This window comes from Dama dama, chromosome 1, assembly GCF_033118175.1.
Source record: "Dama dama isolate Ldn47 chromosome 1, ASM3311817v1, whole genome shotgun sequence".
In the NCBI taxonomy this organism is placed as follows: domain Eukaryota; kingdom Metazoa; phylum Chordata; class Mammalia; order Artiodactyla; family Cervidae; genus Dama; species Dama dama.
This window is the reverse complement of record NC_083681.1, coordinates 21446646-21466137: the sequence shown is the minus strand read 5'-3', so window position 1 is coordinate 21466137 and position 19492 is coordinate 21446646. Positions and strand designations below refer to the sequence as shown.

The following is a 19492-nucleotide window of genomic DNA, read 5'->3' as shown; positions in this document are numbered from 1 at the left end:
GAGGAGTGGGTTAGGGACGTGAGCTTTCTGACCAAAATTATAAACTCCATAAAGAAACAAGTCATAATGAACTGGAAACAAAATTTATAGGGATATAAGGGATTTTGTAGGGATAAAAGGATTCCAAGCAAATTATAAAATAGTATAGCATTAAAAAAATTTTTAAGAGACTAAAAGTGAATTTTTAGAAGTTTATATAATCACTTAAAATTTAATATAGTGGACAGATAAAACATTAAGAACACCTGCAGAGAATTAGTGACTGGAGGAGTGTTACACAGAAAGGTAAAGAGATGAAAAATATGAATATGTAGGCATGGATTAGAAAACAGGACAGTCATTATGTATCTAATTAAAGAATTGCTGACTGGGAGAGACAGTGGCTAATAATTTTCCACAGTTTGAGAAAAGCATGAGTCTTCAGAATAAGAAAGCTTACCAAATCCTCAGCAAGAGAAATAGAAGTAAATCTGAAGAATGTGCTCACACATACAATCTTAAAGAAAAGCAGAGAGAAAAAGCATACCTGGAATAGATTAAATTGACAGCAGACTTTTTGTCAGTAATAGAGGCCATGAGAAAACTAGTATTTTCCAAATACTGAGAGAATAACAGTTGATTTAGAATTTTATATGCTATTGAATTATTACTGAATGAAAAAAGGAAGTATTTATTACAAAGATACAATAGTTCTAAACCTTTACTCACCTAATAACATAGCATTACTTGTTTGCTAGGTTGCTCAGTCGTGTCTGACTCTTTGAGAACCCATGGACTATAGCCCACCAGGCTCCTCTGTCCGTGGGATTCTCCAGGCAAGAATGCTGGAGTGGGTTGCAGGAGACTTGAGAGACGCAGGTTGGATTCCTGGAGAATCCCATGGACAGCCGGCATGCTGCAGTCCGCAGGGGGCACACAGTCGGACACGACTGGAGTGACTTAGCTTACAGACTAAACTGAAAGGAGAGAGACTGGAAACAGAACATTAAATACTTGATCCGGCTTGCTCTAACTCATCAAATGCAAACATACATTATTTTCATTTATGTCCAGAACAATCAAAAAAGAAACTAAGCTGACCAAGCACTAGACATAATGGAAATGAATTCTTTGACTGTAGTATATAATGAACGTAGAAGTAAATAATAAAAAGACAGCACTCTGCCCCCAGGTCTCTAACCATTCTATTTGAAAATTTAAAACCTAGTAGTGAGTAGAAATTATAATTGGACACTGAAGCACTTAAACAATAATGAAAGTGGTACAGAAAAATAGTAGAGTTTTAAATATAAGATATCAAACCCAGGTCTCTTGCATCTCAGGCAGATTCTTTACTGCCTGAGCCAGGGAAGCCCATATATAGTCTTAGGTTTTTGATTTAAGGGCGTACATATAATAATTTTTTGTTTTATTATTATATAATTTGTGACTGAGGTTTATCTTTTTATCCTAGGATCAGTGTTCCTTTCTTCATCTAACATTTTTTTTTTCTTTTTTTAATGAACTTTTTCGTCAGTTTTTTTTTGTGAAGAAAATCATTGTTTTTTTGAATTTTCTGGCATGACTGTCACTTTTGAATTACTTTTCAAGATTGAGCAGGTAAAAGGTGCATTGTTGGAGGGAGAGAAGAATAAAAAGATAAAGGTATAATCAATAGAAAGCAAGGATTACGTTTTTTTCTATTTGCAGATGACATGATTATGTAAATAACCTGGAATTTACAAAACAGCTATTAGAACTAAGAATTTAGCAAGATTGTTGGACGTAAGGTTTTATGTTTTTTAAAAATCAGTTTTATATACAAGCAGCAAAATTCAAAAAATGTAAAAATTCCATTTGTAACAGCATCAAAAACATAAAATATTTAGGAATAAGTTTCCAGAAACTGTTTAGAATCTCTACACTGAAAACCTTTAAGAAATTAAAAAGCCAAGTTAACTAAGCAAGACTAGAGATACAGATTTAGGAGTTAATAGGTTATAAATGGTGTAAAAAGTTGGTTGTGAGGCTGTTTTAAGACCTGAGATGATCTGATAGTAGAGATTAAAAAGAGGATTTAGAAGTGGAAGCTAGGACTGAAGTACAGTAAAATTATTTAATGAAAGTGGGTGATCGTAGATAACAGAGTATCTATCATTTCCTAGTTAAGAGTTAAGCAGTAAGAGAGAGATGAGATACTTCATGCTTCTCACTGAATTTCGTACCCCATTGTATTAGGTGAGAAATTTCTCATGATGAAGTTCCCTCTGTAGGGAGGTTTATTAACATGTGATCAGCTAAAATTTAGAGAAATGACTATTTTGATCCTTTGTTTTTATTTTAATATGAAGAATTTTCGTTTTTATTAAAGTAGTGTCTTAAAAGGGAGTTGATAATACATTTTTTAAATTCAAAATTAATTGTATGTTTATCAGTAGTTCATAGTGTAATGAATAAAAGTTCTTGACAGATATTACTTGTATATAGTGATTTTCAGGTAATTAGATACTTCTTACAATAGGTTTTCAAATTGGAATGATAATCATTTTTTTTCCTGGACAGTTAAATGGTTAAGAATTTTAGATCTTTTGGTAGTTTTATAGGGGGAAAACCCAATTTTGTTAGGTGTTTGTAAAGAAATTTACCCTAAAATAGCATGTTTTCCCTGGATTAAGATTTAGTTCTGTTGTCTTAGTGGGTGAAGGTATAATTTAACGTTGGTTTTAAGGATAGTTCTGTACTTCAGGGAAGGCCATTCTCTTGCTGGAGAGTAGCATGCCGGTTGCTAGTGTGCAGACTAAGGCTGTTTATATCCACCTTAGGTGGGAAAGTTACTGTTAACATATGTGTCTCTATTTGGACTTTTAAATTTTCAAGCAGGAAAAATAATTTTCTTTAAAAGTTTATCTTTGTGTAGTTTACATTAATCAGTATTTCCTTTTTTGTCTTTGTCAGTGTAGAAGAAGGGTTGAAAAGTGTTCTGGAGTTGATTTCTTTAGACTCTGAATCAGTTCTCTGCTATCCCTCTCTCTTCCAGTCTGGGCACAGGGGAGAACTTGACTCGGAAAGAGAGAATTTGGGCTCTTAGTAATCTTTCCTTTTACTATGTGTTATCTGAAATTAAATAAATTTTTAGTTGATAATCAGGATGCTTTTATATTTTTATATAGTATGTTGTTTGAGATGTGTGCTATTTTAAATCACCAATGTAAGTATTTTTAAAGCATGAGAAATAATAGAAGACATTGAAAATCAGAATAAAATGAGAACTCCGCATTAATTGTTAACATTTTAAAATGTGATTTTAAAATTTTATTTAATCTGTACTAATTATATTGTTAAAAACATTATTATATAAAAAATAGATCAATTATGCTTTCTTTTCTTTAACAGACATAAAAGAGAATTCATAAAACTGAAGAATTTTCGAAGAGGGACAAAAAGAGAAGAAAAATGCCGAAACCAGTAGGTGTATTTTATTACTTTGACACCGCTTACTTTTTTTTTTTTTTTAATTAGTTGGAGGCCAATCACTTCACAACATTTCAGTGGGTTTTGTCATACATTGATATGAATCAGCCATGGATTTACACGTATTCCCCATCCCGATCGCCGCTCCCACCTCCCTCTCCACCCGATTCCCCCGAGTCCTCCCAGTGCACCAGGCTGGAGCACTTGTCTCATGCATCCCACCTGGGCTGGTGATCTGTTTCACCATAGATAGTATACATGCTGTTCTTTTGAAATATCCCACCCTCACATTCTCCCACAGAGTTCAAAAGTCTGTTCTGTATTTCTGTGTCTCTTTTTCTGTTTTGCATATAGGGTTATCGTTACCATCTTTCTAAATTCCATATATATGTGCTAGTATGCTGTAATGTTCTTTATCTTTCTGGCTTACTTCACTCTGTATAAGGGGCTCCAGCTTCATCCATCTCATTAGGACTGGTTCAAATGAATTCTTTTTAATGGCTGAGTAATATTCCATGGTGTATATGTACCACAGCTTCCTTATCCATTCATCTGCTGATGGGCATCTAGGTTGCTTCCATGTCCTGGCTATTATAAACAGTGCTGCGATGAACATTGGGGTGCACGTGTCTCTTTCAGATCTGGTTTCCTCAGTGTGTATGCCCAGAAGTGGGATTGCTGGGTCATATGGCAGTTCTATTTCCAGTTTTTTAAGAAATCTCCACACTGTTTTCCATAGTGGCTGTACTAGTTTGCATTCCCACCAACAGTGTAAGAGGGTTCCCTTTTCTCCACACCCTCTCCAGCATTTATTGCTTGTAGACTTTTGGATAGCAGCCATCCTGACTGGTGTGTAATGGTACCTCATTGTGGTTTTGATTTGCATTTCTCTAATAATGAGTGATGTTGAGCATCTTTTCATGTGTTTGTTAGCCATCTGTATGTCTTCTTTGGAGAAATGTCTGTTTAGTTCTTTGGCCCATTTTTTGATTGGGTCATTTATTTTTCTGGAATTGAGCTGCAGGAGTTGCTTGTATATTTTTGAGATTAATCCTTTGTCCGTTTCTTCATTTGCTATTATTTTCTCCCAATCTGAGGGCTGTCTTTTCACCTTACTTATAGTTTCCTTTGTAGTGCAAAAGCTTTTAAGTTTCATTAGGTCCCATTTGTTTAGTTTTGCTTTTATTTCCAATATTCTGGGAGGTGGGTCATAGAGGATCTTGCTGTGGTTTATGTCGGAGAGTGTTTTGCCTATGTTCTCCTCTAGGAGTTTTATAGTTTCTGGTCTTACATTTAGATCTTTAATCCATTTTGAGTTTATTTTTGTGTATGGTGTTAGAAAGTGTTCTAGTTTCATTCTTTTACAAGTGGTTGACCAGACACCGCTTACTTAATAAAGTATCAATGGCATCAAGTTCTTTTTGGAACAAGGCAAAATATTATGGTAGAGTTTTGGTGGGGGAAAAGACACTGATATTACTGTTTGTTTTAAATTTATGTGGCTAAAGTAACATGTTATATGGGCCAGTGATAAAGGTTTAAGTATCTTGTATGTATTAAGATTACCATAGGTTGTGGGGTCAGACTTAGTTCTTATCCTCACCCTGCCACTTAATCTGACTGATCTTTGTTAGATTCAGTCCCTCCTGGTCTTAATTTCCTCACATGTAAAATGGAGATGTAATTAGTATGTGAGAGTCTGGTGGGGATTAGAAGATCCTAGTACATACACATTCAGTGCTCAGTAGAAAGTTACTGATTGTTACACAGGAGAACATGATGAGAGGTCAGAAGGATTCATGCAGAATTAATTCTCTCATAATTCTAGCTTTGGTACTAGTGGTAACAGTGCTGACGTTACATACAGTTGTGAAAATGAGAAGTGTTGGTCACTCAGTCGTGTCTGGCTCTTTACGACTCCAAGGACTATAACCGGCCGGGCTTCTCTGTCCATGGGATTCTCCAGGCAAGAATACTAGAGTGGGTAGCTATTTCCAGACCCAGGGATCAAACCCAGGTCTCTTGCATCGCAGGCACATTCTTTACTGCCTGAGCCAGGGAAGCCCATATATATAGTCTTAGGTTTTTGATTTAAGGGCGTACATATAATTTTTGTTTTATTATTATATAATTTGTGACTGAGGTTTATCTTTTTATCCTAGAATCAGTGTTCCTTTCTTCATCTAACGAAAAAATTTTTTTTCTTTTTTTTAATGAACTTTTTGGCCAGTTTTTTTGTATGTTTTGTTTTTTTTTTTTTTTAAGAAAATGATTGTTTTTTAGTTTTTTGAATTTTCTGGCATGAATGTCACTTTTGAATTACTTTTCAAGATTGAGCAGGTAAAAGGTGCATTGTTGGAGGGCGAGAAGAATAAAAAGATAAAAGGCATAATCAATAGAAAGCAAGGGTTACGTTTTTTTCTGTCTGCAGATGATTATGTAAATAACCTGGAATTTACAAAACAGCTATTGGAACTAATAACAATTTAGCAAGATTGTTGGACATAAGGTTTTATGTTTTTTAAAAATCAGTTTTATATACAAGCAGCAAAATTAAAAAAAATCTAAAAAATTCCATTTGTAACAGCATCAAAAACATAAAATATTTAGGAATAAGTTTTCAGAAACTGTTTAAAAATATCTACACTGAAAACCTTTAAGAAATTAAAAAGAACAAAGGATATAGAAAAATATACATTGGTCATAGATATTTCTAGAGAATACTATTAGACCAGTTCTCCCCAAATGTATTGGTAGGTTGAATGTAATTCCAATCAGTTGAATCCCAGCAGTTGCATCCCTTTGGATAAAATTGAACAGCTGATTATAAAATGTTTATGGAACTACCAAAACTTATGTGAAATATTTAAAGCGATTTGGAAGAAAAACAAGGGTGGAACAGTTAACACTTCTGGATTTCAACATTTATTTTCAAGAGACAAAAATAAGACAGTGTGGTATTGAGAAATTAGATAATAGGATCAGTGGAACAAAAATGTACCTACACATACATTCTTACTAAATATTTTTAACAAGATGTCACACAATTCAATGGGGAAATTAAATTCTTTTCAAGAAATGATGCTGTAGCAAAGAGTTATCCATACAGAAGAATATGAATGTTGACCATTATATCACAATTTACACACATCTAATTCTAAATGGATCATAAGCATAAATTAAAAGCCCCAAACTATAAAACTTTTAGAAGAAAATAGAAAACATTTCTACAGTCGTGAGGCAGGCAAAGATTCTTTGATAATACACAGAAAGTTTGAAGCATTTAAAAAAAATGATCAAAATTAAAAACTGCTATTTGAAAAACAGCAGAAAGAAAGTGAAAAGGCAAGGCAGAATGGGAGAAAATAACTGTAGTGTGGTGTTCTTTTAGAACTCTAATAAGACAACCCAGTTTTTAAAAAGTGGGCCAAAACTTTGAGCAGATACTTCACAAAAGAAGATATATTAATAGCCAATAAACACTTGAAAAGATCCTCAGGGAAAAATAAAACTACAGTGAGAAGCCACTTTATCCTTACTAGAGGGGCTAAAATTAGACTGTAAAGACCATGTCTGTAAGGATGTGCATCAACTGGAACTCTTATTTCTGGTAGGAATGTGAAATTCACAGCTACTTTAGAAAACAGTACAGGAGGATCAAGACCATCGACAAGGAAAAGAAATGCAGAAAGGCAAAATGGTTGTCTGAGGAGGCCTTAACAAATAGCTGTGAATAGAAGAGAAGCGAAAGGCAAAGGAGAAAAGGAAAGATATTCCCATTTGAATGCAGAGTTCCAAAGAATAGCAAGAAGAGATAAGAAAGCCTTCCTCAGTGATCAGTGCAAAGAAATAGAGGGAAAGAATAGAATGGTCCGGCCTGGTGCACTGGGAAGACCCAGAGGAATCGGGTGGAGAGGGAGGTGGGAGGGGGGATCGGGATTGGGAATACATGTAAATCCATGGCTGATTCATATCAATGTATGACAAAACCCACTGGAAAAAAAAAAAATAAATAATAAAAAAAAAAAGAAAAAAAAATATAAATCTTAAAAAAAAAAAAAAAAGAATAGAATGGGAAAGACTAGAGAGCTCTTCAAGACAATTAGAGATATCAAGGGAACGTTTCATGCAAAAATGGGCTCAATAAAGGACAGAAATGGTATGGACCTAACAGAAGCAGAAGATACTAAGAAGAGGTGGTGAGAATATACAGAAGAACTATACAAAAAAGATATTCATGACCCAGATAATCATGATGGTGTGATCACTCACCTAGATCCAGACATCCTGGAATGTGAAGTCAAGTGGGCCTTAGGAAACATCACTACAAATAAAGCTAGTGGAGTTGATGGAATTCTAGTTGAGCTATTTCAAATCCTAAAAGATGATTCTGTGAAAGTGCAGTACTCAATATGCCAGCAAATTTGGAAAACTTAGCAGTGGCCACAGAATTGAAAAAGGTCAGTTTTCATTCCAATATCAAAGAAAGGCAATGCCAAAGAATGCTCAAACTACTGCACAATTGCACTCATTTCTCACACTAGCAACGTAATGCTCAAAATTCTCCTAGCCAGGCTTCAGCAATATGTGAACCGTGAACTTCAGATGTTCAAGCTGGATTTAGAAAAAGCAGAGGAACTGGAGATCAAATTGCCAACATTCGTTGGATCATCGAAAGAGCAAGAGAGTTCCAGAAAAATATCTACTTCTGCTTTATTGACTATGCCAAAGCCTTTGACTGGGTGGACCACAACAAACTGTGGAAAATTCTGAAAGAGATGGAAATACCAGACCACCTGACCTTGTCTCTTGAGAATCCGTACGCAGCTCAAGAAACAACAGTTAGAACTGGACATGGAACAACAGACTGGTTCCAAATAGGAAAAGGAGTACATCAAGTTTTTATATTGTCACCCTGCTTATTTAACTTATATGCAGAGTACATCATGAGAAACACTGGGCTGGATGACACACCACCCTTATGGTAGACAGTGAAAAAGAACTAACGAGCCTCTTGATGAAAGTGAAAGAGGAGAGTGAAGAAGTTGGCTTAAAACTCAACATTCAAAAAACTAAGATCATGGCATCCGGTCCCATCTCTTCATGCCAAATAGATGGGAGAAAATTGGAAATATTGACAGATTTTATTTTCTTGGGCTCCAAAATCACTGCAAATGGTGACTGCAGCCATGAAATTAAAAGATGCTTGCTCCTTGGAAGGAGTGAAAGTCACTCATTTATGTCCAGCTGTCTGCGACCCCATGGACTTAGTCCATGGAATTCTCCAGGCCAGAATATTGGAATGGGTAGCTATGACAAATCTAGATAATATGTTAAAAATCAAGGATATCACTTTGCCGACAAGAGTCCATCTAGTCAAAAGCTGTGCTTTTTCCAGTAGTTATGTACAGATGTGAGAGTTGGACCTGAAAGACGCCAAGTACTGAAGAATTGATGCTTCTGAATTGTGGTGCTGGAGAAGACTCTCTTGAGAATCCCTTTGACAGCAGGGGGGTCAAACCAGTCAATCCTAAAGGAAATCAACCCTGAGTGTTCACTGGAAGACCTGATGCTAAAGCTCCAGTACTTCAGCCACCGGATGCAAGGAACTGACTCGTTGGAAAAGACCCTGATCCTGGGAGAGATTCAGGGCAGAAGCGGGTGACAAAGGGATGAGATGGATGGATGGCCTTACCAACTTAATTGTGATGAGCAAACTCCAGGAGATAGTGCAGGACAGGGAATCCTGGCATGATGCAACCCATGGTGTTGCTCAGAGTCTGACACAATTTAGTGACTGAACAGCAATGGAATTACTCCTAGAATCAAATGAAATAGCTCTGAAGTTAGCCTTCTGGGCCTTTTTTATACAGACTTATAAGTAGGCTTTTCCGAAAAGCCTACTTGATGTTTTTTATGTTAACATCTGATAGGTTTATTCTTGTTATATTTAAAATTAATATCTTAAAATTTTCTCAGTTTTAATTTCTAATGTGAATATTGATAGAGAACTCAGATAAAAGCTTTTGGGAAGAGCATGAGGAGATCCTGAGACTATGAAATTGGAGAAATTCTAACCTAGGGCATTATTATTGTCTTTTTAGTTAAAGGTAATTTACTGTTCAGAGAAGCTTGGTGGGCTACAGTCCATGGAGTTGCAGAGTTGGTGAGATTAATTCAGATTCACCCACAATAATTTTCCTATCTTAAGATCAACTGATTAGTAACCTTAAGTACATCTTCAAGATCCCTTTTATCATGTAGAGTTAATGTAATCATGGGAGTAAACTGTAGGGGTTGGGGAAGTCATGAGGGCTGTCTTATAATTCTGCATATACACATAAGAAAATGTTCCCAACTTCATTAGGAATCAAGAATCTGCATATTAATAACATATTGAGATATCAGTTTATACCTACTAGGTTGTTAAACATTAGCAAATCTGATAACTACTAGTGAAAATACAGAGCAGCAGAAATTCTTATTCACTGTTGGTGGGAGTGTAAATTGATGCTGTTGTGTTAGAAGACAATTCAACATACGTTGTAAAGTTGAAGGTGTGTAGTTTGTCACCCAGGGGTTCTTCCAAGTTATACTTCTAGAGAAACTCAGACACTTGTACTAGGAGATGTGTACAAGAACGTTCACAGCAGTTTTGTTCTTAATAACCAAAAAATTGGAAACAATTCAATGTCAATTGATAGGAAAATGATAAATGAATTACTCTCTAGTCGCATAAAGATGAATGAATTGCAACTACTAACAAAAACATCAATGAGTCTTAGAAATATAACTGAAAAGGCAAATTATAGTTTAGCAAAATTTTTGTTTAAACTTTTTATTGAATTAGAATATACATATGCAAAAGAATATGTGTGCTGCTGATGTATTTTCATAAAGTAAATACATATTGTAATCGTTGTCCACATCAAGGAAGACTTTATTAGCAGGTACTGTACAATTTTAGAAAGATCCCCTGGAGAAGGAACTGACAGCCTGCTCCAGTATTCTTACCTGGAAAATCCCATGGACAGAGAAGCCAGGCAGACTACATACAGTCTATGGGGTTGCAAGAGTCAGATATGACTTAGCAACTGAACAATAACAAAACAGTTAAAAATCAAAAACTAAATAATATTTTACCATAGATACCTACATTTGTGATAGCACAATTGTTTTAAAAAACACTAAGAGGATCACAAACAGAAAATTTAGGTTAGTGCTTACCTGTAGAGATTGGGGTCCCAGAAATTCACAAAGGAGAAATACACTGGTGACACTGCTTTGTCATTTCTAGTTTTTAAGTTGAATGGTAGATTTATGGGTAAAGGAAAACACTTTCGTAATTCAAAATGTTCTGATACTGGATGTGTGGGTTTTCCATACCAATCAGTTCCCGGGTTCTATGTGGACACCAGCTGTGTGTCCTGCAGTTTAGTATATTCTGACACAGCTACCCAGAGTTAACGCAAACCCCAGAGATTAAGGGCCCAGACCACTAGACTGCTGAAGCTAATGCATGTGACTCTCTCTTCTGGCTAACTTGGCTAAGGTTTGGAGATTCCTACAGTCTCCTCTTCAGGTTCTGTAATATGCTTTAACAGCTCACAGAACTCTGGGAAACACTTTACTGCTGTTACTGACTGGTTAATGTAAAGGAAACTATAAAGAGTACGGATTTAGAGGACGAGGTCCAGAAGAGTCCTGAGTAGCTTGTTTCTGTCTTTGTGGAGTTTGCGATGCACCACCCTGTCAGCAAGTGGGTGCATTCTGAACCCCTTTGTTTAGGGTTTTATGGAGCTCCAGTTCATAGGCATGATTGATTAAATCATTGGACCTTGGAGATCAGCTCTCTTTCCTCACCGTTCACCCTCCTGGGTAGTTGGGATGGGTGGCTGAAAGGTTCAGTCCTCTAATGGCATGATTGGTTTCTCTGGGTACTGGCCCCCATTCTAAAGCTATTAGGGCCCATCTAGAGTCACCCATTAGCATAAACTCTGGTATGGTTGAAAGGAGCTTGTTATGAATAACAGAAAATCCTCTCACATCTATTACTCAGGGAATTTCAAGGATTTTAGGACCTCTGCTGGGAACCAGGATAAAGGCCAAATATGTATTTATTATTATATTACCATTGTTTATTTTATTATACTTCATTGTCTATATATGTTGCATATATTTTATGTGTATTAATATTTCCTAAATTATTATAAAGAAGGAGCTCTATAAGATATCTTTGATTGGAGAAAGTATTTCAGATAAAAGTACATGTGTAGAGGTACATGTGGTTTTTAGAATGAGTTAAAGATAAGGGGAAATAAGTCTGATTTAGAGTTCTAGTGTGAGTTAAAAGATAGGTTTTTACCATGTCACGGTGGATTCTAGGTGAAGATGCTGTTCTGGAATAAAAATTACTTTGGTTAAGCATGTTACATTTGTGGTCAGATATTAACCTAGGAAGGTATTTACATATAAAAATTAGAATTTGAAAAAGTCTAGCAAGTAAAAGGCAATAGATGAATGCTTTTTATAAAGAATACGTTTGCAGTATAAATAAAACTAAATATTTGATTTTTGTGTTGAAAGAAATATGGAATAGTGAATGACATTCAAAGAATTTGGAGTTGTACCTCAGTTAAATACCTGCCCTGTTTTTTAGTATCTGTGTGTTCTTGGGCAAGTGACAAAGAGTTTTTTTATATAAATGAACACTTCTGTGGAAATGCACATATCTCCTGCTATTGTTGTAGAAACTAAATAAGTATGTGAAAAGCACCAGGCCTGGCACCTCTTGTATGTTAAGTATTCAATAAATCAAAAATATAAATAAAGTATCAGTAAAGAAAATATTAGCTGCATTGAGTTGTTTTTTAATTGCTTAAATATTTTCTCATGCCTGACATTATACTTAAGTATTTTCTTTTTTCTACTGATTATACCTTTTGTTTTTATTGCAGATCAATGTAAGAGTAACAACGATGGATGCTGAGCTGGAATTTGCCATTCAGCCCAACACAACTGGCAAACAGCTTTTTGACCAGGTATCATTCACTACATGAAGTATGCAATTTTGACACCATAGTGTGCATGCTATTGCATACTTCTTTCTGTGTTTTTCTATACCTTTACTTAAAATGCTACAATGTAGCATTTGGAATTTTTCACAGTACTTGTTCAGATGTCTTGAACAACTGTAGGGATGGTCTTTCTTATTCCTAGATTTGAGAGATGGGACTTTAAAAAAATAATTATTAGGTATTTATTAAACATCTGATATGAAAATCATTGTAATGAGGACTAAAAGGAATTCAATGATATTCTCCATAGTCCATGAGTGGAATAGGTGGAGATCCTAGACAGAGGGGGTAAATGAGCAATGGGCTTGTGTGTCCAGTGTACAGAAAGTCAGACTCAGCAGTGAGAGTTTGCATGGAATAAGCGCTTATTGCAAGGCCCCAAGCAAGGGAGTGGGAGACAAGTCTCAGATGCACTCCAACTTGGTCTTTGAGTTAGAGGCTTTTTTATAGAAGGGAAAGAACAAAGAAGCTGAGGTTAATCATTATGTGATATTTCTGTGACATTTCTTAATTGTAGTTTTGGTTTGGTTAGGATGTCTCTGGTTTCGTTATCCGAGGGTCTCTTGGCTTATCTTGCCCTGGAGAAGTAACCTGTGTGTTAATGATGATGTATGATGATACAAGAGCAGTTTTACTACATTATTGGTATTATCAACAATGGCAGCAGTTTTGGCCATCTGACTCTGGTTGATTAGTGTTCAGTTAGCACAGGATTAAGGTCAGAGGGGACAAGAAAGGGAGTAAAGTTGGATAGAGAGATTAATCATAAACTCGGCAGGGGAACTTGGGTTTCAAGGAGATGGCAGGAGCAAAGGCATAAGCTATAAATAGGGCCGTGATAGCAGTTTGATGTCCTAGGCTCTTAATATGCTAGCCTGGAGTTAGAACATGGATGTCATATTAAAGAACTTGAACTACTGATTTTGTCCTTTTTATCACTCTTGAGTGTGCACTTGAGCCACCCTGGGGAGTTTTAAAGAGAAAGATAAAGCAGTGTCTGGAAACCACCTCTAGAGATTCTGTTTGATTGTCTGGGACCTATTCTAAACTATTAGTACTTTTATTGAGGCTCCCCAGGTAAAGCTGTATATAATGATTTAAGTAGTCAAGTTTTATTGAGAAAAGGAGGAAAGAGATTGGTGACTAGGGGTCAAGTGTTTAAGAAGCGAATTGATTGCAGAAAGGAGGAGGTAGCTTTTACATGAACTTTTACAAGAACTTTTACATGAACTTATGATCAGGGGAGCAGTAGTCTGTGGTCATGCTAACTATTGACCTTAGGAAATGGGACAGTTCCTGGTATTACAGCAATAAATAACATACTAATTACCTACTGATCCCAAATATGATGAAATAAAAATTTAAAACTCCTGGGAAGTTGTTTCTTCCCTTGACTAGCTAATAAACTTAATCTACTAATTAGATAATTAATGAGCTTGAATGCCCAGATAAAATCTTTTTGGAGATGAAAGAATTTTTTTGTTGTGAGTGAGCAATTTTTTAAGGCATCATTGTAAGCAATTGCATGCAATTTATGTTATAGGTATTTTACTTTTGTGAACTAATACTTCTGTTGATTCTTCTAGGTCTCGTGTTTGTAAGTACATAAGCTATCTTACTTAAATAAAAATGTGGATAGAGTTAGCATTTACTGTACTCATAGCAAATTGAAATGTTATTTATAGTGAGCAAAATGTTTTGTGTTAGTCAAAAACAAATTAGCACATGGGCCTTTTTGGTATTGGTTAGTGAGAAATAAAATGTTTTTTTCCTAAGCAGAATTGCTTTAGTTTAGATACCAGGGAAAAGGAAACTACATATTTTATGATGCAGTAATGTGTACTAGTTGAAAAATGTGGGCTCTGGAACCACACTGCTAGAGGTAGAGTCCCAGATGTCGCTGTTTGACTTCATACAAATTACTTTCTTTGTCTCATTTTTCTCATTTGTACAGTTACGATGATGGTAACATTATTCCTTCACAAGGTTTTTGTCAGAATTAATTGAGACTTCAGAAGTGTAAACTATGTAGAACAGTGGTTGATACGCAAACACACACATTTCATATTATAAATCTAAGTTAAAGAGTGTTGCTGTCTGTTCCAGCCTGTCTCAGCAGTTAATTCTTGTAGTCCCTGTTCTGTATCTTGGCAACTTGAGCCCAAATTCCAGATCCAAATCTGGTGTTACCTAGGGTGAAGTTGAGTATGTGGGTGAGCTAGCTGTCAGGTCAAGGTCAGTAGGTTCAGAGTCAGACCAGCAGACCAAGGGGCAGGAGTTCTCTCAGATGAATCTACCTATAGGAAAACCTCACTTCTGATTAGGATGTCAGCTTGAACCCCCCATCTGCCTTGTGGAGGGGCTCTGGTTGAGTTTGTGAGATCCTTTGGTTTGCTACCTGCTGACTTTTTCTTCACTGGCTGCCTCTTCCAGTTTATGCCTATGGGGTTAGAATAGTACTACCCCTATGGGATTAGAATAGTACTCAGCGTCATCTGTTACAATGCAAGAAAAAAATAGTAAAAATGTTTGTATTTTTATCTTTTAATTTTTTAGGATAGGCTTTCTGATGTATTAATGTGATAGCATATGTATAACATAGATAAATATGCATATATTGTAGTTACAATATGTTTTTACTTGTGGATGCATGATTTAAAGTTTGCTAGAAAAAAAAAATAAATAAAAATAAAGTTTGCTAGAAGACTTTCAGAAATAGGGAAAGATGGAGCCTGTTAAGGAATTTCACAGCTGTGGTCTCTTACTTTTCTGGTGTGTGTTGTGACAGTCTGAAGTTAAGAGGCTGTCCCTTGTGCCCCACTGGCAGATCCCTTTTTTACTTAGCAGCATTGTGACTCACAGAAAGCCTGGAGACAAAACTAAGGCTTGCTGCTTTGGTACTGCTCTTGACATTTCTTGTTTCTGCTACTCTGAGCTGAAATATTTTCTGTGGCTCTGTTGGGACAGCCTATCTTTTGCCAAAGTTAAATTTTCTGGGGTCTCCTTTGTCCACGTTCAAGTTTTGGTTGTTTGGCATTGATCAGCTTTTGCTATCACTGTGGGTATTTATATACCATATCATTCAGAGATTTCTCTCTCTCTCTTTTTTAATGTGGTAACCTTTCATGACACAGCTAAATTTTTTTTTTTCCCACAGCTAAATTTTTTTTCTTATTTTTAATTTTTGTATGTGTCATTTCAGTGAAATTTTTTCAAGAGGGAAAGTAAACCGAAGGGTTCCATTTACCATCTTGAAACCAAAAGCCTGGCATGTTTTTAGATTTTTATTTTAGAAGAAATATTTTTTATTATTATTTATTTTAAACCAAGAATGTTTACTACTTAAGAACTAATATTGAATCTTTTTGTAAAGCTTTTAAAGTCCTAATAAACTCTCACCTCCCTCATTTTAAATATAGATTTAAAAATATGCTTTTGTTGGCCTAATCCTGAGTGTGAGTTAATAATCCTAGCTTACCACTTTAGTTACTCTGTAGTACTCTTGGGTACCTACTACAGGCTAGTCATTCTTGGAAATGACATGGATATTAAGATGAATAAGGCAGTAATCTTTTCCTTAGTTTTAAACAGCCAAGGAGGGTAAATAGACACTCTACTAATAATAATTAATTATGATAAAATAAGTTTAAGCAGCAGTATAAATACTGTGGAGTTACTAAGGACCAAGTGATTAATTTTGTCTAGATGATAGGAAAGCTTCATTCACAGAAGCATGTTAGTTGAGCTGGGCCTTGCTGCTGCTGCTGCTGCTAAGTCGCTTCAGTCATGTCCGACTGTGCGACCCCATAGACGGCAGCCCAGCAGGCTCCCCCGTCCCTGGGATTCTCCAGGCAAGAACACTGGAGTAGGTTGCCATTTCCTTCTCCAATGTGTGAAAGTGAAAAGTGAAAGTGAAGTCGCTCAGTCGTGCCCAACTCTTAGCGACCCCATGGCCTGCAGCCCATCAGGCTCCTCCGTCGATGGGATTCTCCAGGCAAGAAGACTGGAGTGGGTTGCCATTGCCTTCTCTGGAGTTGGGCCTTGAAGAATACATTATTTAACAGGTGGTAAAGATATAGAAGAAAAGCAAAGAAAAATAAAAGTACAGAAGAAACATTCTAGGAAGGGGAAGAAGCATGAGCAAAGGTATAGAAGGGTAAAATTTATGGCATGTTCCAAGAATGGTTTCTTGCTCAGTGAGAGTGGAACATAGAATATATGAGGCTGAGTGAAGGGACGTAGGAATGAAGGTGAAAGCAGCAGCTGGATAGCCTGAGGCATGGCATTTACAGGTCCTCAGAGAGTCTTCGTACCAAAATGATACTGTTTGTTTGTATACTATCAATTGTATACTATATAATTGTATACTATCAATTATACTACTTGATAGTATAATTTGGGTTGGGGGAAGGGTAAACTGAAATAGGAAAGTGGGATTAGGACAGCTCTGTGTCTTTTGCCCAGATTCTTCTTTTTATCTGTTAGGGTCATGTTGGCAGATGAGAAGGAAAAGGCACATGGAAGAGTGGATCAGATAAGGTTGAAATGACATTATGGAATTTAATAAACAAAACCTGGACTTAAATTTTTAGGAGTATTCCTTTAATTAGTATGTTAAATTTAGGAAAGATCTTCACTATAATTTCCATGTGGTTTTGTTCTTCCTTTGAAGTATAGTGCCTTCTGGTGACAATGTGAGTGTTGAACTGAACTTTTTTTTTTAAGGTGGTGAAAACAGTTGGTTTGCGTGAAGTCTGGTTTTTTGGGCTGCAGTACATGGACAGCAAGGGCTATTCTACATGGCTTAAACTAAATAAAAAGGTAAACTGTGTATGATAACATATCTAGCTAATAATTAAGTTGCTTTGAAGTTAATCTTGATCATGTTAAATCAGACTGAGCGAGAAAAACTCAGAGTCTGACTGATTTTAAACCTCTTTTATAGTTATCTCTGTGAATCATTAGAGGAGTCATGTCTTTTAATTTACTAAGGTACCATCACCATAGCATCTTCAAAAACAGAAATGTTCATTTTTTTCCTATTTGACAACTCAGCAGTAGGAAATACTATAAGGTATTGCTTAGTACTTTGATCTTAATTTAAACATCTTCAGGATAAGTTGCTCTGGAGAAATTTCAATTAGGTTATTTATTAGGATCTGTGAGTTATCAGTCACATTCATAAGCATAGAATCTTTTTCTCACATTTATTACAGGTTTAAAATCTTACTTAATAGATTTAGAATCTTATGTTTTATATCCTATTTTGTACCAAAAGAGAATATTATGTGACTATGGTCAGTTATTGTGAACCTAAGATTTTTATTGAATATATTTGAAATTACTATTACAGGTGACACAGCAAGATGTTAAAAAAGAGAATCCTTTGCAATTCAAATTTAGAGCTAAATTCTTTCCTGAAGATGTTTCTGAGGAATTAATTCAAGAAATAACCCAGAGACTTTTCTTCTTGCAAGTTAAGGAAGCTATATTAAATGATGAGATATATTGTCCACCAGAAACTGCAGTTCTTTTGGCTTCTTATGCTGTCCAAGCCAAGTATGGAGATTATAATAAAGAGATTCATAAACCAGGCTACCTGGCTAATGATAGACTCCTCCCCCAGCGGTAAGTGAAGCATGCTTTTACGCTATAGTCTCTGAAAAATCATATTTTAGAAGTTTGTAAATGGTTGTGTTTTTTGTTGTTGTTGTTGTTTTTAGATTTTTAAGTTGCCAGTTGGGTTAGGATATACTTTAAAAAGTTATGACCCAGAAGCTACATAGATTTATATACTCTGTAATTACTTAAACATTTTGTCTCTCCTCATTCTCACAGATAAGCAGTAAGTGGAGGCAGTCATAATTTGGGCTTGAGGAGGCATGACTTACTACTTATTAGTAAAAATTCTCATGCAGGTAGACCGTTGCTTAATAAATGTTTTTGAAAATAGTAAGTTCCAGGCCACATTTCCTCCATAGAATTAAAATTAAATTTCTAACTTTCCAAAAGACTTTTTAAGCTTGGTTATTGGACTCTTAGTCTAGTGCTCTGTTCCCATCTGCAGCATACTACTGCCTGTTCGGAACTCGGGTCTGTTCCCCAGACGCAGGAAAGCCAATCGACTGACACCTGTTTGTGGTGAAGGAAAGTACAGCATTTATTGCAGGGTACCAAACAAGGGAGTGAGAGACGAGTCTCAGATCCACTCCCACCTGATCTTTGAGTTAGGTGCTTACTAAAGGGAAAGAACAAAGGGGCTAGAATTAATCATGGTTTCATGACAGCTTGGGAGTCAGAAGTCTGTGGTTTAAGATTCTCTGGCTGGGTGGCCCGTGACTGGGGGGGTCTGCTAAATAACCTGAGTTTGTACATTACTGATGATACCTATAATAGCAGTTTTAGTATAGTAGCAGTTAATAGTGTTACTGACAACAGCAGCTTTAGTCATCTGGCTGTTGGCTGATTAAGTGTTCAGTTAGCACAGGACTGAAGTCAGAGGGGGCAAGGAAAGGCAAAGAAGCTTTGCATGTAGAGGTTAATAAATACTCAGTAGGAGAACTTGCTTTCGGGAGACTCGGTTTCAATATGACAGTTATTTCAAGGGAGCATGCTGCAGGAAAGCATCATTAGCAGGCCTTGGTTTTAAATGCCGATTCTACCCTCTGCCAATTGTGTGGCCCTAGTGTCTCACTCTGCACAATGAGGGTAACAGTTCTGCTCTGTCAGCCTATGTTTATGACTACAGTTCATGAACTGTGTGCTTTACAGTCCTAATTGTAAAGTGTGATACAACTGTTAGTTGGTAGTAGTATTTATAAAATCTAGAAATTACATCAAATATTACTTTTGAACATTTCAGTTCTTAATGGTAGTGGTATACATGACCCTGATGTTAGAATGTACATAGGGACTTCTCTCTAGAATCCAGAGAAATTATTACTATTTGCACAGATTCCTGAATT

General features: G+C 36.0%; 1 protein-coding gene across 1 annotated transcript in view; it reads left to right on the top strand.

Moving 5' to 3' along the window:
* RDX (radixin) overlaps window positions 1-19492 on the top strand; it is an 82339-nt gene that overhangs the window by 12474 nt on the left and 50373 nt on the right. Inside the window, exons 2-5 of the mRNA XM_061144394.1 lie at window positions 3373-3444; window positions 12408-12491; window positions 17253-17348; window positions 17881-18155. Of these exons, the coding sequence (XP_061000377.1) occupies window positions 3433-3444; window positions 12408-12491; window positions 17253-17348; window positions 17881-18155 (467 nt within the window). The 5' untranslated portion in view covers window positions 3373-3432. The remainder of the gene's footprint in view (window positions 1-3372; window positions 3445-12407; window positions 12492-17252; window positions 17349-17880; window positions 18156-19492) is intronic.